This window comes from Gorilla gorilla, chromosome 8 (assembly GCF_029281585.2).
Source record: "Gorilla gorilla gorilla isolate KB3781 chromosome 8, NHGRI_mGorGor1-v2.1_pri, whole genome shotgun sequence".
Taxonomy (NCBI): Eukaryota; Metazoa; Chordata; class Mammalia; order Primates; family Hominidae; genus Gorilla; species Gorilla gorilla.
The window spans coordinates 71,035,939-71,054,346 of record NC_073232.2 but is presented as its reverse complement, the minus strand read 5'-3'; the positions used below and the strand labels follow the sequence as shown (position 1 = coordinate 71,054,346).

The following is an 18,408-nucleotide window of genomic DNA, read 5'->3' as shown; positions in this document are numbered from 1 at the left end:
AGGGCCTCCCCGCCGAGCGCACTCACCGTCGCTGAGGCAGAGCGCGGTCAGCACGAGGACCAGCACGACCACGACCTTGGCGTTCATGGCGCGGGCGGGCGGGCGGGCGGACGAGCGCGGGTCGGGGGCCGGACGCAGAGCGGGCAATGCGGCTGACGGAGAGTGAAAGTGCGGCGGTGGGAGGCGCGCGCCAGGCGCTTTAGAGGGGAGAGCCAGGCGGGGCGGGGCGGGGCGCGCGGTGAGGGGCGGGCCCGGAGCCGAGTGCTGGCCGTGGCCGGGGTCTCTGACGCGCGACTCCCTCGGCGGCACCCCCCACCCATCCCCTTCGCCCCTCCTCCGCTCGCGCTGTGCTCCCGAGGCTCAGTGCGCTCCGGCCTTTGACCTTCTCAGGCTCCGCTGGGCCCCGCACCGCTGGCCCGGTCTGCAGTGAGGTCCGCAGTCTGAGCGACGCCGGCTGGAGGGCCGCTTATTGTCCCTGTGACAGGGCCCCACTGGAGAGACTGAGGACTTTAGGCGTAAAGTGGGGCGCGCGTGGAAAGCTGCGGGACGGGGCCTTTCGATGGCGGGAACTGAATGAGAACCAATGAAAAGCAAACAAGTTAGTCCCGGGCGGAGGGCCTGCTGGCGGTGGCGGCCCAAGGCAGCCGAGGGGGTCCTGCATTCTGTGCGTGGGGGCTCAAGCTCGCCACCTGCCCGGCTTGCGAGGCAGCCGCCGGCAGAGCTCGATCTGCGGGAATGAGACCGGTCTTTGCAGTCAGCGTGGCTCGGACTCCAAGCCCACGGCGCCACCAGCCGAGCCTCAGTTTCCTCGCCTGTACAAGCAAAGCAGAAGGCGCCGGCGGCTCTCAGTAAAAGCGAATGTAGTCTTTGTACTTCCGACCTCTCAACGGTGAAATGAGCTAATCACAGGCCCACCCCGCGGAGTGGGACGGGAGATTCAATGAGACCCGCCCCACGCCGCGAAATCCTCTGCATCGTGTCTGACAAGCAAACAGTACTCAATAAATGGTAGCTGTAAGTAAGTCCTTTAAACCTATGTACTTACTGCCTTACCCAAGAAAAGCTCCGTGCGACCCAAAGAGCTAAGAACTCCCCCACCCCGACCTCCGACTCCTAGGACAATACTACTGGCGTCTGCCTTCTGGGTCCAGAAAACTCTTCCCACGGAGCCGTCCCTCGGCGGTGCTTAGCCCTCCGGATACCCCCGAGACATCCCAGATGGCCCCAGTCCGGTGGCGAAGGGAGGGTGCAGGCCGGCACCCAGGAGGCGTGGGGGTGAGGAGAGCGCCCCTTTGGGCCTCGCTTTGTGACCGCAGGCTGCCCCAGCCACCTCTGTGTGTCCTTCCCAGCACAGCGTCCAGCGGAGTGGGGTCAGTCACCGCGTCCATCCAGGGGCCTGCCCTGGGGACACGTCCCTGTCCCTGGGGAGTCCTGGCCGTCGGGGAGTGGGCGGTCAGCGGCTACATTAGGCGGGAGCGGTCAACAGGAGGCTGCGAGGGCTCCGGAACTCCGCTGGTGGGAGTAGGTGTCTTCTGTGCATTTTTTTTCCAAAACCACTTTGGCCGTTAGATGGCTGTGGGCCGGCACTCCATCCATCCATCCATCCATCCATCCATCCATCCATCCATCCATCCATCCATCCATCCACCCACCCTGGGCACTGGGCTTGGAGCCGGGAACCCCACTGACTTGGCCCTGCTCTTAAAGAACTGAAGGCAGTGAGGTCCAGTGAAGAAGGCAGCCGTCGGGCGTCCCCAGGCCTTTGCTGGGCTGGGCCGGGGAGCCTGGCCGCTCACCGGCCGCAGCGCTGGGGCTCCGGCGCCCTCTGGTGGCGGCGCCTCCCTCCCCGCTCCCAGAGCTCTGGCCAGCTCCATTCCTGCGCAGCTGATGAAACCCGGGAGGGCGAAGGGGTCCGCGGGAAATCTACACCCGGGCGGAGGGGCGCCCTGGAGCTCGGAGATCCGACCCCGCGTGAGCCGCGCGCAGCCTCGCTTGCCCTTAAATCTGGCCAAAGCAAACGCCATCGCCTCTCGCTTCTTCTTCTTCTTTTTTTCTTTGCCACAAAATCAGGTGGGCAGCTGGACCTAGGATCTGTCCCAGAAGCCTGAAAGGCCCGCGTGGGCTGAGTCGAGGGCGAACCAGGGATTCAGGCCTGGCCGCCGCCCCTCCCGCAGGCGCCCTGAGGCCCCAGAACAGAAGCTAGTGTGGCACCCATGGGGCCATCCCTTCCGCTAGTCGTTCGTTAAATACTTACTGAGCACCCACTATGTGCTAGACCTGGGCTACATGTTTGAAGTAGTTTAGAAAAGGCACTAAACGTTTAGAAGCACATGGCGCTAAGCATAAGTAATTACGCATAAAATACTTAGAAGGCCATTAAATGCTAGGGGAAGATGGAGCAGAGGAAAGTGGGGTGGGAGTTAGGATTTTAAATAGGGTGGCCAAGGATCCATATTTTAGGTACAAGCCTCACAATTTTACAATTGGCGATTGAAATTTAAAACCCTGACCGGGCACGGTGGCTCACGCCTGTAATCCCAGCACTTTGGAAGGCCGAGGCAGGCGGATCACGAGGTCAGGAGTTCGAGACCATCCTGGCTAACACGGTGAAACCCCGTCTCTACTAAAAATACAAAAAAATTAGCCGGGCGTGGTGGCGGGCGCCTGTAGTCCCAGCTACTGGGGAGGCTGAGGCAGGAGAATGGCGTGAACTCGGGAGGCGGAGCTTGCAGTGAGCCGAGATGGCGCCACTGCACTCCAGCCTGGGTGACAAAGCGAGACTCCGTCTCAAAAATAAATAAATAAATATGTAAATAAAATAAAATAAAATAAAACCCTGTACACTCTGGGGGCCTCCGCACCGCCTGCACAGGCAGGCGGCCATCAGACCAGGCCATTTTAACATGGCTCCAGCTCACTCGGCCACAGGGGTACCTCTCAAATTCGGGTCAGCGAAGTTCTCCACCCCTTTCCCTGTGTCCTTTGCTTATGCTTGTGCTCAAAAGGCTCCACCTTTCTTTCTCTGCCTGGGGACTCTTACTCCCCATAGAGCCCCACCTTCTCCTGAGGTCTTCAGACTCTGTGCCGCTCTACCAGGTAATGCAGGGCACAGCGGCTCCTCAGGGATGCCTTGCTAAGCACAGTTCAAGGTGGGAGGCAAGGGTCTGGCTGTTGAGTTAAAGGCAGGGCATCTCCTGAGCTGGCATGTGTGCTATGGTCTCTAGACCCCTAGGCAGCATCTGCCCACCCCCCTCTGCCTGGCCTGGGCCGTTCATTCCTCCAGGGCCCAACGGCTGGGCCTGCAAGAGGGTTCCCAGTAGGGATTGAAGGTTTACACTAAATCCATGTTGTACAGTGTGTAATTGACAAGGTGACTTCAGGTGGTACTCTGAAATCTATAAAATATAGATTTATGTATTTATTTTTTTAAAATAATAAGAAAAAATATAACTAGCACAGTAAAGGCAGATATTTCAGATATTGCTCAGGTTTTTTTTTTTTAATATATGGTTCAAGTTTTAAAAAGTAAGTCAATTGAAACTAACATAGCAAGTACTAGTCTAGGTGGCTGGAGACATAGCAAAAATTTTGACAGCAATACAAATAGATCTGAAATTTGAAAACCTTTTCTACATGAAGAATATTTTTTGTATTATTTGACACCCTCCCACCGCAATCCCCCTTTTGAAATAAATATTTGGCTCCAAAGTGCTGAAACATAAAATCACACAAGGGAGGCATGATGTCTTCCTCACTTACCTGCCAGGTGAGGCTGGAGAACGCTGGTCCAGGAGCACTCAGGTCATAGGAAGACTGTGGGGCCCTATGGGATCCCTGGATACCCTTGGCCCTGCCACCCCTCCACGAGTGCTCCTCTCCCAGCTCCCATGCAGTCCTTGGAGGGACCCCTCCCAACCACCCACATCTGCCCTCACTCCTTTGGCACCTGGCCCCGGGGTTCAGGAGCAGATGGCCTATTCCAGGAACCAGGAAGCCCGGTGAGGAAGACAAATCCTCACCGCCTTGCTGATGTCATCTGTGCAGCAGGTACATTAGCTGACATGGTGGATTTGGTCAGTGTGAAACCACTTGGCCCAGAGAAGGCCCTTAGGAAGATACTGAACAGTGGACTTACATAGGACTTTTGTTTGCCTTCTTTGAATTTGTCAATTTGGTACTTTCAAAGACCAAGCTTGCAGTATAAGCCCCACTGTCTCAGCTTTGAAGACATGGAACCCAAGTCTCTATGGGCTCTGAGCCTAAGGCTCAGAGTTGAGGGCCTCGGCCAACATGACAGAGCCAGGCAGGAGCAAGGGTACATCTCTCTGGGGCCAACGTCTCTGGATCCTGGAACATCAGCCAGGTCCTGAAAGCACGCTTGGGGACATAAGTCACTCCCATGGCAGTCATCCAGGGAGCCTTTTGGAATCCCGTACCCAGGGCCAGGACTTGGCATTTGACCAGCTGGCCATGTTTTTCCTGTCTAGATCCCCACTGGCCTCAAGAGCCAGTTGCAAACAGCCCCAGGCTGCCCTAGAAGGAAGGACCCCTGGAAGGCAGAGCTGATCCCCACTGGCTCTGGGCACATGTGTAGGCAAGCAAGGCTTACTGTCAGGGTATGTGCACGTCTAGCAGGCCAGGACTTCTGTCTGAGCAGGCTCTGCCCAAAGACTCCCTTGCTGGACAGTGCTGAGGCAGGGGGATCTGAGAATGTAAGAATAACAAACTCAGTTTCTCTTTACTCTCACAACACAAAATACTTTTGTGACTTCAGATGTGTGTGTGGGCGGGGGGGGGGGGGGGGAATTCCCCACATACAAAACCAGTAGTCCTTCAGCTGCAGACACCAGCTGGCTGTCTTCTAATTCAATTCAACTCTGAGACGATCTACCTGGAGGTAGGCTCAGGCCCCACATGTTGAGGCCCCAGTCCCACAAGGCTGCCCCTACTTCAGATACCAGTTGTAAGCCCTGGGTTGTTTTCCCAGTGCTTCTGACCAAATGACCATAAATTAGGGTTTCTACGACCCCATCCTTGGGTTTCATTAATTTGCTACCACAGCTCATGGAACTCAGGGAAGCACTTATGTTTACTGGTTTATTAAAAAGGGTATTATGGGCTGAGCGTGGTGGCTCACGGCTGTAATCCCAGCACTTTGGGAGGCTGATGTGGGTGGATCACCTGAGGTCAGGAGTTCAAGACCAGCCTGGCCAACATGGTGAAACCCCGTCTCTACTAAATATACAAAAATCAACTGGGCTTGGTGGCGGGCACCTGTAATCCTAGCTACTTGGGAGGCTGAGGCAGGAGAATCTCTTGAACCCGGGAGGCAGAGGTTGCAGTGAGCCAAGATCACACCACTGCACTCCAGCCTAGGTGACAAGAGCAAAACTCTGTCTCAAAAAAAAAAAAAAAAAAAAAAAGGGTATTACGAAAGCTACAGGGGAAGAGATGCATAGGGCGAGGTATGGGGGAAGGGGACATGAAGCCTCCATGCCCTCTCCAGGCACCATCCTCCAGGAACCTCCACTGTCATGAAGCCCTCTGAACCCTGCTTTGTTGTGTTTGTATAGAAGCTTCATTACATAGGCATGATTGATTACATTACTGGCCATTGGTAACTTAGCCTTCAGCCCTGTTTCCTTCCTCAGAGGCTGATGGGATGGGGCTATAAGTTCCCACCTTCTAATCCTGCTTGGTCTTTCTGATGACTAGCCTCCATCCTGAAGCTACCCAAGGGTTGCCAGCCATCGGTCAAGTAAACCAAAGATTTTAGGAGTTGCATGCCAGGAAGCTGGGACAAAGACCAAATATATATTTCACAATAGCACAGTTGGTATTTCCGGGGACATTCCCCGGGACTGTTGGACTACCAGGGCTCATAGGGCAAATCAGACCCAAGGCCCCAGGGGTTCAGATCTGTGCTCCCAGTCCCCACACCAGTTCCCAGGAACCAAGTAGTGAACCCTTCCTGTGCTCAGTCACCACAATCAAGCCTGGATTCCTTCTGCCTCCCTTTCCTAGCCCCACCCCTCTCTCCTATTCCCCTTGCCTCTGGGCAGACTGGACTCAGCAGCCAGGGATCCACTGAAGGTTCTGATACTGGAGTATACATCAGTCCCTACCTATCAGAAACCCCAGAGTGTGCACACTGAGAGTGTGAACAGTGTTGACACTGGAGTCACCCTGTGCTGTGTGCCTTCTGTCACCTTTCTCCTTGCATCTAGCTGATGAGGTGGGTTCAATGGCAAGGCCATTCCCTGAAATAAGGGACAGAGATCACAAAACTATTATTTGTCAGGGATGGAGTTTAAATCCACTCTGAAGTAGGGCTGTTCCTGGTGAAGGGGAAAGAGCTGGTTTGCCACATAAAACACAGCACGCCCAGTTATGTTTGAATTTCACAGAAAAGCAAGGGATTTTGTGTGTTTGTTTTTTGTTTGTTTGTTTCTTTTTGTTTTTAAGTATCAGTGTGTCCCAAACATTGCATGGGGCATGGGGCACACTTATTAAAAAGAATTATCAGTGTTTGTTTGAAATTCCGGTTTAACTTAGCATCCTGTATTTTCATTTGCTGAGTCTATGCTTGCCACATTGCCACAGCCCCCCGCCTTGTGGTCTTCTGCCTGAACCTTCAGAACATGTGGTTGAGGTTGGGAAGGGAAGTTATGGGGTCACTTTTTTTTTTCATTGAGAGGATTTCTTGAGTTTTATTAACACAGAGATGCTAGAAAGTGGTGCATGAAAGCAATATAGGAATGATCTTTTCTTGTTCTTCTTTCTGGGTTGAGCAGTGTAACACAGCACCTGCCCCAACCCTACCCTTCCAGAAATAGTCCTGGCCATGCCTGAAGCAAGGGTAGGCAGGTCTCTTATCCCCAATATCACCAGCCCTGCTCTTCCTCTGGTCCCGGCAGATGTGTATGATGCCCAGCTACTGACACTCTTTCCATCTCTTTCAGGTGGGTGAGCTGTGGGTGGAGAAGGAGGGGAGAAATATCTCAGGAAAGAGGGCCACGTGAGCAATATCCTGGGCTGGTGGGATTCTGCAGGAGAGGAAAGAGCTCAAGAGCTGCTGTGGGTTGTAAAGGAGGAGCTGGGTCTGCTGCCTGCACAGATGGTCCCTTCCAATTAGAAAAGCCAGGATTCCAGCTCCACTGGCCCTCCTTGTTTGGAAGAGGAGTTTTTACTTCTTTCTCTACCCTACATCCCTGTGGCGGGGTGTCTGTAGTCTTACTGCATGGATGATCTGAACTGGGCTGTACACAGAGGCTACTGAGAGAGGCTTTCAAGGCTGAGTGCAAATGCAGGCTTCACCAGCAGCCTGGCCTAGGGGATGTAAGAGGGAGATAGACTCAGGTGGGGATACCTCTGAGGTATCCATCCATTCATCTACTCACCTACCCATATATTAATCCATTCATCTATTCACCCACTGAAACACCCAGTCATCCATCCATACGTCCATCCAACACATGTACCCATCCGTCCATCCATTCATCCATTCATCCATTCATCCACTCACCTACCCATACATTAACCCATTCGTCATTCACCCACCGAAACACCCAGTTATCCATCTATATATCCATCCAACACCATCTACCCATCCATCCATCCATTCTTTCATCCATGCCTCCATTCATCCATGCACCCCTCCATCTATCCAGCCAATTATCCATCTGCTCATCCATCCAGTCATCCATCACTCCATCCATCCTACACCATCCATCCAGCCAGCCAGCCAGTCATCGCTCCATCCGTCTGTCCAGCCAATTATCTATCCACCCATCCATCTGGCTCTCCCCTTCACCCCCTCCACACCAGTCCTCTCCAACTGCTTTAGTCCTGAGCGATATTTTCCATAAGGAACAGAAAGACATGCCTCCTGCTTCCTGGACCACAGGAAAAAAGAAGCAAGTACCAAAAGCTCAAAACCTGGAGATAACTCAGCAAATTTTAGCCTTGAAATAGATCAAAACCTTCACCTTTCTCTGCTGAAGGAATGGCCTTCTCTTATGGGCAGGGAGGGTTTCCTAGGGAAAGCCCACCCAGGCAGGAGATGAGGAGAGCAGCATCTGAGCACACTTCATCCCACAGTGCCCATCCCATGAGTATCCTCCATAAATTACAAAGAAAGAAAAAAAATAGGGAAAAAACAAACCTTTATTTCTCTGTTTACTTCTCTGCATTTAATGAGCAGTTGTTAACGTGACTGAAACCATCTGATGATTTTTACCAAATGGAAAAATCTGCCTACAGGGGCAATAAAATAAATATTCAGAATAGAGAGAGGCAGTCATAAAAGACATTACCCGGTTGTAAACGGAGGCGGGTGGTGGTGATCTATTACCCCTGCCTCGGCAGCTTTCAACAGAGTTCTGGGATTCCAGGAGGGGCCCTGACCCAAGGCAATATTTACTTCTGCGGCTTCTTCATCAGGTCAGCATGGGTATAATTCTGTCTACCAGTTGACTGGAGCTGAGGTTTCGAGCAGGAAGTGCAAACCCTGAGCGCTTATAACTCAGGAGGAGTGAGGCACCCCTTCCCAGAGTATGCCAAGAAAAGCACATTGTACTGTCCTGGCTGCAGGGGTGAGGCCCCTGCACACCCAGGCCATTATCAGCTTTGTGCGCTGGCCAACAGCGCCTCTGGTTGGTGCATTTGTCAGCTGTATTTTACCCTAGAGCTCTGGGAGGCTCATCCTTTTTTGGTATACCACCACGTGGAGAGAGCAGAGTTTTAATAGTGTGGCTGCTTCATGCACCTTGGTAGAGCTAATTAGACCCAGAAGAGATCTTGAAGTCTGAATAGAAATTTAAAATCAAAGCTTAAACTTGCAAAGACAGGCATTCCTTCCCCAGGGACCAAACACGAAACTGCCTTTAGAGATGGCCACAGTTGTGCCAGCCCCTATAACAACCTCAGCGTACCCAGATGTTAGATGGACCCAAAAGATCGCATAGGCAGGCCACACCAGCAGCTCACATGAACTTAGCAGCGGCATTGCAGAGCAATCGTGCTTATCCCATTTTCAGATCAGAGAGGGAGGTAACTTCCCAACACCACAGGAACCAGCAGTGCAGCTGAGGCTCTGACCAGGGCTCATGCTATGGCCCTGCGTGTTCCCGTCATGCTCCCCAGTCTGGCTGCAGAAGTGTTTGGTTTTTGGTTGCTTTGGATGCAGAAGTGCAAACTCCCTCCTGACCTTCTGGCCTACTTCAGGGTGCATTCACTGGTATGGTGTAGGGATCTGTTGCATCACAGCTAGGCTCTGCCTGAGAGCTTGGAGGGGTTTAATAAACTTACAGAACAGCTGACCACAAAGACCAGAATAAGGCTTGGATCCCTTTGGTGTGTGCCCACAGCCAGTCATGGGGTCTGCATAGCCTCAGAGGCCCAGGCTGGCTGGAGACTGCAGCATGCGATGGGCTGGTCACCCAGGTGTGCCACAGCACCTGCTCCCACTTTTACATGCCAGCCAGCACCTTCCTGGGGGGCACCAGGTGTGGCTCTCAGTCCTCCTGAAGAGGGGCTCCTTCAGCCTTGCCCTTGAAGACCCGAAATGCTCATGGGTAAGGTCATGTGCAGACAACAGTTCTTAGAATGGAATAATTCAAAGAGCCTTTGGGTGGTTAGAGGACCTGGAGGTGGGGGTGAGGGTCTGCTTTTTTTGTGGAGGCACCAGAAGCTCTGAGGATGACATTTTTCTGTCCTGCAGAAGTGCAGGGAATTACAGCATTTAAAATTTTTTCATCTTTGCTTCTTCTCATGGAGAGCTCTAGTTGGTTTATGAAGGAACTGTCCTGTGCGTTTTTCTTTCCCATGGGGGGTTCCCATCCCCATTTCGCCAGTGAGGACTCTGGGACTACAGACCTGAAGGAGGTTACTCAGGTGGTGGTGGGGCACCAGAGCACCTGGGGGGGTTCACACCCTGGCTTCTGTGGTCTCTAAAGGTGGGTGCAGAGCTGAGAGGGCTGGGAGTATGGTCAGGTTTTGCAAAGAGTAGCTTGTTGGGTGCTTCTGCAGGATCCCTTTTAGATGCAACCTTAGCAAGACACAAGACAATCTCCTTCCAACAGTCACTGCCTCGCTCCTACAGGCTCCCTGGGTTTCTGAAGCCACCTTAGTCTTAACACAAGGGGGGTTTCAGGCAGGTGTCTGCACACAGCCAGGCCTGGGGCACTCCTGAGTGTCAAGGGAAACAGGTTTGAAGTCCCCATGCCATTGCTGCTTTCAGCTCGGCCCCCTGAACAGGTCCTTAAATGGGAGTTTGTTTTCTGTAATCATCACCCCCTGGAATCTGGGCAATCATGGTTTCTGTGGGAACCAGTCTGTCTGCAGGCCCAGGAACCATGGAAGATGAGAGCAAAGATAAGTTGGTCTCTTTACCCAGGGGCCAGCCCTCAATGAGTGTTGAAGAAGGGAAGGGAGTTGGGGGAGGCAGAGGGGGGCTTAGGGAAGGAAGAGGAGAGGACTCCACAGAGGTCCAGAGAGGGAATACGTTTTCCAGGAGCAGCCCTGTGGTAGGAGGCGGAGGGTGCACATATGTGTCTGTGTCCATCCTCATTGTTGGACAAGCCTTTGCCTCCAGAAGCCCAGCAGGAGCAGCTGAGGGCAGGGCCAGGCCGGTGTGTGCTTGCCACCTGTTTCTCCCTCCCTCCCAGGCCATAGAAATGAGGCCCTCCTCTTCCCTTCCCCCTGTCCCCATAGCGCAGGTGTGTGCTGGTGCCTGCCCCAGAGGACATCTGGGGCCAGGAGGTACCTAGGTGGTGAACAGCTGGACTGATTCCGGGAATGACAGAGGACAAAAAAAAAAGGAACTTGTTTATTCAGGCGGAAATGCTTCACGTGTGCAAAATTTGACCTCCATCTCCCTAGGTTGCCAGATGGTGGATGTGTTTAGTTTGTATGTAAGACAAAGGAAGAAACTGGATGGAGAGCCAGCAGTCAGGGCTTACAGTGGCCCACTCCCCACTTTGGGCTCAGAGGGACACTGTCCATGCCAAGAGAAGTGGGGTGCCACTGGGTGCCCCTGGGAAGAGCCTTTGCTGCCTTGCCTGGCCTGGCTCCCAGTGTCCTCTGCAGGACTGAGGGAGCTGCTTGGCAGATGCCAAGTTTAGCTCAGATCCTAACCACGGAGGGGAGAGGTGCACTGGGCATCTCCACCCCACACCCAGGCCTCTAGGCAGAACTCATTTGGCCTTTTTGGTTGTGGATTTGGGGGCCTTCAGAGGCCACATTTCTACCTCCAGCAGGTCAGCCTGGGGAGAGAGGCTCAGTGGTGAGCCAGGCCAGCTGGCAGCCACCGTTCAGCTCTGCACTCCTGTCCAGTAAGCCCCTGCTTCCCGGGATCGGTTTGGGGAAAGAACCTAAAAAGTCGGGCCACTCCTGTCCTGGAACACTCAACAGCTTCCCTGCCCCTCCCCATACTCACTTTTCCTGAGTTTGCTTTTCCTGAGTGACCTGATTGGCATCCCAGTGCCTATATGTTGTTGGAGACAAGGAAAGCGAGGCTCACGGAGTTTGTTACCAGTGAGTGGAAAAGACGGGATCTGAACTCACGGTCAGCTACAAATCCCAGCTTTCCCTGTCATGCTGCACAAGCCGTCTCAGGGCAGGAGGGAGGAGGCCTCTCAGCATGACTGACTGCTTCTCAGCTGGGCCTGGAGTCTTGGGCTACAACTAGAATTTGCAAGAGTCCCAGGACAAGAGCCAGGGAGAGGGCAGCAGAGCCGAGTGGGTTGCCCCTGGGGCAATTTGAAAGGTTTCAGGAAGGAGGGGATCTGAGCTAAATGCTGAAGGAGGCAAAGATTAAGAAGTAGAGATGTGGTGGGTGGAGCAAGAGGGTTTAGGAAACAAAGAATGAGGGTAAGGCCGTGGGGCTCGTGCTGGGGGCAGCCAGGAGAGCAGTTTGGTGAGTAGGAGGTGCCTGAGGGGCCATCATCAGGCTCCATGGGGAAGGCTGGTGGCCGTCAGCCAGGAGCTCTCCCAGCACTGGGGGAAGCTCGTCCTTCAGACCTGGTGGTCCCTGGTGGGGAATCACAGCATCCACAGTCTACCCCTTGCTCTGCCAAACCCCTGCTCAGGAGGGTTTTGTGTTAGAAGAGGAGCCCGGCCAGGGAAGGCATAGGACGTGGACTTTGAGGAGTCCCTGCATGCAGGAGGCCGCTGTGTGTGGGCAGCCAGCTTGGATGGGCGGGGTGATGGGACCTCTGTGAAGTCTCTGGGAATTTGGTGGAGTTTCATGGGCCAGGTTTAAGATGAAATGTATTTTAAAGAGCTTTTTATGATGGAAATAGCAGGAATATAAAAATTCCACCGGCTTGTTGGAACAGAGTGTCTACAAACCTTTTGCGAGGGCTTTTGTATTAGTCAAACGGTTTTACAGTCACAGGTGACTAAAATCCAACAGAATTAACTTAGGCCAAGGTGGAGGAATGGGCGGGGATGGGATGGTACAGGAAGGGAAGGGAAAGAGGGGAGGGCAGGAGAGGGGAGGGGAAGGGAGAGGAGGAGAGGGGAGGGGAGGGGAGGGGAGACAAGACTAAATCTCCCTCTCTCCCACCTCTCTGTCTATTCTCATATACTTGAAATGGAGGAGGAGAGCCCTGCAGCCTGGCCCCAGCCTCTGAGGAGGGATTGTGCACTGGGCTCAGCCAGGGCTTCAGTAGAGCTGGGTCATGTGGCCACTGCTGCCTGGTCCTGGTGGAGGGTCCCTGCACTTAGCTTCCCCCACTCCCCCTCTCCCTTCCAGCTGCTAGAATGAATGCAGATGAGGCCTGGGGCAGGGAATGGGGGAGGGCTGTTGCTGGGGGTCAGCAAAGTTTGAAGTCTGACCTAGGCTCTCACAGCTAGCCAGGGGCTGCCGCGGGGCTCCAGACAAGCACTGGTCCCTTGTCCTTATTACCGGCTTTTTTCAAAACCTAGTAGGATACTTGGGACATCTGGGCATAGGCAATCATGCCCTTCTTCTGAGTCATCAGCCTGGCAAGCCCAGTGTGGGTAAAGAGTGGTGTCAGGGGTTCATATGGCTACCTTGAGAGTTCCAGAACTCCAGGTCCACAGGAGCCCCTCGGTCCTGAGCCCACAGCAGGCAGCTCCAGACACAGGCAGCACAGGCAACATCAGCCACCTAGTCCGAGCACCACAGGCTTGCAGGCAGATGTGCTACGAAGCCCATGGTTGACCGTTCTCTTTCTCAACACTGTCTTTAAAGGTTGGCGCAATACTTTCAGCATGTGAACACCACATGGGAAAGAAGCTGGCATTGAACTTAGGTTTCCAGAGCATCTATTATGGTCTGCACCCTCCTGGGAAACGGGTATATGTTATCTATGGTAATTGACACAAGGATACTACGAAACAGGCGATTTTATCACCATTTGTTAAATTAAGAAAGAAATTGGCTTAAGCAATGTAAGTAACTCACCCAGCTCACCCAATGAGTGGCCAGGATGAATCTGGGCTGTCTGGTCGGAGCCTGTGAGAGCCATACTGCCTGCCTTTGTCAAGTGGCAGCTCCTCCTGCTGTGTTCTGGGGAAAGTGCTGGGGAAAGTCAATTAACGGCACTGGACCTGGCCTTCGAGCCAGCATCCTCACTTGCAAATAAGGCTGAGTGGAGCCTTTTGATGCAAAGATTAAGTGTATGTGAAGGTGCCTTGTAAACTGTGAAGTGGCATGCACGTGGCACACAGAGGTGTCAGGATGCTTACCGTCTCAGCTGGTCAGTACACAGGACTATGAAGATGACAAGGGCAAGCCCCACTTGCTTTACATTTATTTTAAAAGCCCCTCTAGCATGAGACAACAAGGTGAACTGATGGCTCCTCATTCCACTCCCTGAGTGCAGCTAATTTTTCATCTGCAGGCAGGCAGTTTTGCAAACAAGGCTCTGAACTTGAAGCTCAGAGGGTGAGCGAGACCTCGTGCCCCCGGGGCCTCTGCTTGCTCCATGTCGGTGCCCCAACGTCCAGGGATGCAAAGCACAGAGGACCCTTAGAAGCCACACCTGGAAGTGCTCATTCAATGGACCGAGGGATGAAAGTGAGGAGAGAGTTAGGGGAGCTGTGCACAGTAAGTAGGGGCTGGAAATGGGATGTGACCCAGGACATCCAGCATGGTTAGATTTGGCCAGGAGAGCTGTGACAATAGGGGAAGCTGGTCCCCAAACCCCACACCCTTTTAAAAAATCAATCCTGGTGGGCGCAGTGGCAGAAGGACCTGAGTTTGTTACAAAGACCTCAGCAATCCTCTCCCTCTCCTGACCTGTAAACACCAAGACAATGCAAGTGTCAGACGCCTCTCCGCCCGCAATGAGGCCTGGGAAGCCCAAGTTGATTGGCTTTCTTTCCAGGAAGGCAGAGCCCAGACGCACTTCAAGGTGGGTATTTCTGTTTGTTTCCTCCTCAAGGAAAGCACAGCTGAAGGGCTCACATATTCCACACCCTCTTTTCAAGGCTCATTAATAAGGAGCCCAGGGCAAAATCATACACGAGGCAAACTCCACAACCACTAAGGCCGGCAGAGCAGTGAGAGCTGCATTAATGGGGAATTTCAGTGAAATGCCGCCCAGCTCCTAAATTCGTACCAGATGAGTTCCAGAAGATTAAAGTTATTACAATAAAGCCCCAGGGAATCAATCACGCTCTGCCTTGTAACCTTCTTGGTTTTCTGCATCATTCACACAAACCACTTTCTGCAGGGCACTGGGGTGTTCCCTAGCTCGGCTGGACCCACAGGCCCCAATAAAGCACTTCAGGTTAGAAAGCCTAGCAAGAGGACAGGCTTGGTTCAGGTAAGTGGCTGGGGTCTGGCAAGTGGCTTGTTTAGTGACCAGTAACAATGCGGTGTGGGAGCCCAGTGGGGAGGGGTGGGCTCCCTAACCCCCAGCCTGCCTGAGGCATGCCCCTGGGGGCGGTCACTGTTGGAACCTTGATAAAAAAACAGCCTGAAATTTGGAAAGTGGCTTGGTAAAGAGTGGAACACGGCACAGTTCTCTTTGATACTGTTTTTGTTTTCATTTTTTATCCTTTTTTTTTTCCCAAAGTGCCTCCCAGCCATCCAGGTTCAATCTCAAGTCCTTGTATGCTCAACCAGGCTCCTGGTGAGCCAGTGATCCTGCGCCATTCTCCCCCAGAACCCCTGGTGGCCACCTGCACTGTCCCTGCACTCCTGTCCCCGAGTGTGAACACAGTCCTCATTCTGCATTACACCCCTGGGAGCAGGCATCAGCTCTCTCTGCCTCCACTTCTATGAGAGTTCCAGATGATAGAGGTGCAGAATAATTCACTAAAGAGCCTGCAACCTCTAAGGCCCAGACCTGCCCTGTGGTCTCTGCCCCAGCCATCTGCTATCTCCCTCCCAACTCCAAGCTCTGCAAAAGTTCCAAGTTTGTCTACGTTTTGGTGTTCAAGCCCCCAAACTCTCTGCCCCATCCTGAATGCTCCTTCCTGCTTCACGATATTGAGTAGGACCATCCATTCCCTTCAGAGAAGTCCCACACTCAGCTTCAGAAATGTAGCTTGGTCCAGTGACCAAGCAAGATATTCACAAAGCTGACTGACACAGGTGCATTTCACAATTCTTATTTCTTTATTCTTATTTATGATAATATTTAACTTAGGATCAATGCTCGGTGTTTGTGAGAGCTATCTGGAGTTTCCTTTTTCTGTGCAACTTTTTTTGGTTTTGATGTCAGAATTCTATTAGCTTTCCAAAGAAGAATCTACAGACTCTCCCCTCCCCCAACATTCTTGCTCTTGGTCAGTTTAAACAGAATTCAGCATTTGAAAAACCCCATCCTGAAAACACTGAAGCCAGTGCTTTTGAGGGCTGTAGTTCTTTTACAACTGTTTGATTTGCCATTTAGGCATTCCTATCTCTTCTTGAGTCCATTTCGATCATTTGCATGTTCCTAGAAAACGGCTTTTCCTTCAGGTTTTCAGAGTCATTGATATGTTTAAGTAATTCTGTTTTCTTCTTTTTCGTACTCTGGTTATTTGTGCTTTCTCATACTCTGTTTCTTTGCCCCCTGCCTCCTTCCCTCCCCCTTTCTCTCTCCTTGTTTTCTTTTTCTTTTACTAGTTTTTGTTTTCCTTGACTGGGCTAATTAATATTTTGTTGCACTCCATTCTGTTTCATTCTATTCCATTCTCCTCCGCCACCAAAGACATACCTTTCATGTCATGGTCAATTGTATGAGGCTTTTCTGTTGTCACTGTGATTCTATTTTTAATATTCTTTTTAGTGACCTTAATCAAAAGAATTATTATGTAAAATATCTAGTTCATTTGTTTTTATTGGTTCATATTTTTACTGAAAATATTAATGGCTATATATTTTTCTATGAGCACAGCTTTAATAGTATTCCAAAGATTCTGAAAAGGAATATTGATTTTAAGGAAATTCCATGAGGGACTTTCAGTTTTTCTCTCACTGAAGTATTGTTTAGGGAAGAGCTTTTGAAATTTCAGAATTGTTCTGTGTTATTATTGCAATTAGTAAATTTTGTTATGCATTTTAGTTTTCCTTTATTGATGTTAAAGAAGGTGGTTTTTGTTATTTTTCTTTTTTCTTTTGAGTTTGAGGTTTTCTTTGTGAACAATAGAAAAGGATACACATTTTCTGTACACAAGGCATGGGGACATATATAAAATGTCATACATGTTTATATGAATATATGTGTGTGTTATATATATGATCAATCTATTAATGGAATTATTTGGATTCTCTATGTTTCACTCTTCCTTAATTTCTTGACATACAGGATTGAGTGAGAGAGCTACACTAAACTCTTCCAATGATTTTGTGCTTTGTCAAATTTATCCTTTTATTTGTTCCAGTTTTTGCTACATTTATTAATGCTATGATGCTATATAGTAAATAAAGGTTCTTGACAGCTATATCTTTAAATCAATCAAGCAATAAGTATTATAAAATATTTTATATTTTATGTTGAACATTTATGTCAAATACAATATTTTTTATATTGAACACAATTTCAATATTTTTTGGTCATGAATGTAACTGTGTATAATATTGATACTCAGCTTTCTATTTGTTTACATTGAATTGGAATATTTTTGCTCTTCATTCTGCTTTCAGTCTTTCTAAGTTCCTTTATTTTAATTTCATATTTTGTAGAATACAAGTAACCTGGAATTAGGTTATTTTGTTTTGGTCCTGACTGATGTCCCTTCTCCTTTGGGTTAGGCTTGTACACTCATATTTATTGCATAAGATATACACTGTAAGACCTAGCTTTGGTGTTTCTACTTGAAAGCTTCCTTGGTTTTTAATTTTTCTGTCTTTTGAACTAGAGTCTGTGTTCTGCCTCCTAAAAAACATCACCAGTAATTAAGAAGCAAGAATGTCGTTTTTACACCAAAATGTTGATTTTAAACTTCACATGGTGAAATTAGATACTATGTTGTATAACATTTGGCACCTTGGTGAGAAGTCAGATTAGAAAATTGCCCGTGGCTCTGAACTTTCTGTGATTTGACGTCAGTGTATTTTTCCCAATAGAGTCACCTGTTGCCTATTACAATGAAGTTAGATGTCTCCTGACCTCAGCCCATCTGTGAAGTTAAAAACCCTGTTGGATAAAAAGTTTCTGCTTCAGTCTTGCTGTCCACGCCCGTGGAAGAAACTACAATAGGGGATTTACTCTCCTGGCCCAAATCAGGTCCAGCTTCTGGGCCTCCCTACTCCATGCTGGGGGATACTGGACATTCAGAGTGCCTTTCTGTCAGCCCCGCAACACAGCCCCACTGGGGTGGCTGACTGTGCTGACCTTGTGTCTCTGAGCTCAGTTTCAACTGGGGTGTATCTGAGGGTTAGTCTTCAGAGACCTTGGAATGAGGTAAGACTTTCCTAGTTCCATGTAGGTGATTATTTTTCCTTTTGTCTATATTGAGTTATTTTGGTTCATTTGAGAAGTAACTGGGCAGGAGGCTTGTTGACATTTACTTGAAATGCCATCCTTTGTCACCTCTAAATCAATCTGTCCTCTTCTCCAGGATGGGATCTCTTTGAAACGAGTAGTTTCATTTTCAAGGTCGGGGCTCTAGCACCTAGCCCAGTGTGTGGCAGGCAGGGAGTGCTCAGGGCATGTTTGTGGGGACTTTTCTCAACAGTGTGCAGGGCTGAATGAGGGAGTGGAAGCCTCTACTCTGCAGCGAAGATAAGACAATTATGATCAGCCTCTGAATTCCCATCACCATTGCCACCAGCTGGGCCATAGGCACTTGTGCAGCCACATGGAATACCTCCTTTGTTAGAAGTACCCAGTTTGGACACTGTGGCCCTTTGGTTAGCTTTCATTTTCATTGTATCTCTTCATACATTTTTAGATTAAAAAAAGCTTCATTTAATAAAAATAAAACATTATTTCTTTAAAGCAA

The 18,408-nt window shown here is 50.6% G+C and overlaps 1 protein-coding gene and 1 long non-coding RNA gene across 5 annotated transcripts in view; one reads left to right on the top strand and one right to left on the bottom strand.

Moving 5' to 3' along the window:
• Positions 1-531, bottom strand: part of LOC101124266 (stromal cell-derived factor 1) — a 15,308-nt gene extending 14,777 nt beyond the window's left edge. The window contains exon 1 of one of the 2 annotated variants that reach the window (XM_004049317.5): positions 27-531. In XM_004049317.5, the coding sequence (XP_004049365.3) occupies positions 27-87 (61 nt within the window). In that variant the 5' untranslated portion in view covers positions 88-531. The remainder of the gene's footprint in view (positions 1-26) is intronic. The other variant, XM_004049319.5, reaches the window with a different exon arrangement.
• LOC134759215 (uncharacterized) overlaps positions 1-18,408 on the top strand; it is a 21,433-nt gene extending 3,025 nt beyond the window's left edge. Inside the window, exons 1-3 of one of the 3 annotated variants that reach the window (XR_010135219.1) lie at positions 348-1,521; positions 13,220-14,384; positions 17,531-18,408. This is a non-coding gene — a long non-coding RNA (uncharacterized lncRNA). Of the gene's footprint in view, positions 1-347; positions 1,522-13,219; positions 14,799-17,530 lie in introns of those variants that run through there. The other 2 variants (XR_010135218.1, XR_010135220.1) reach the window with 2 other exon arrangements.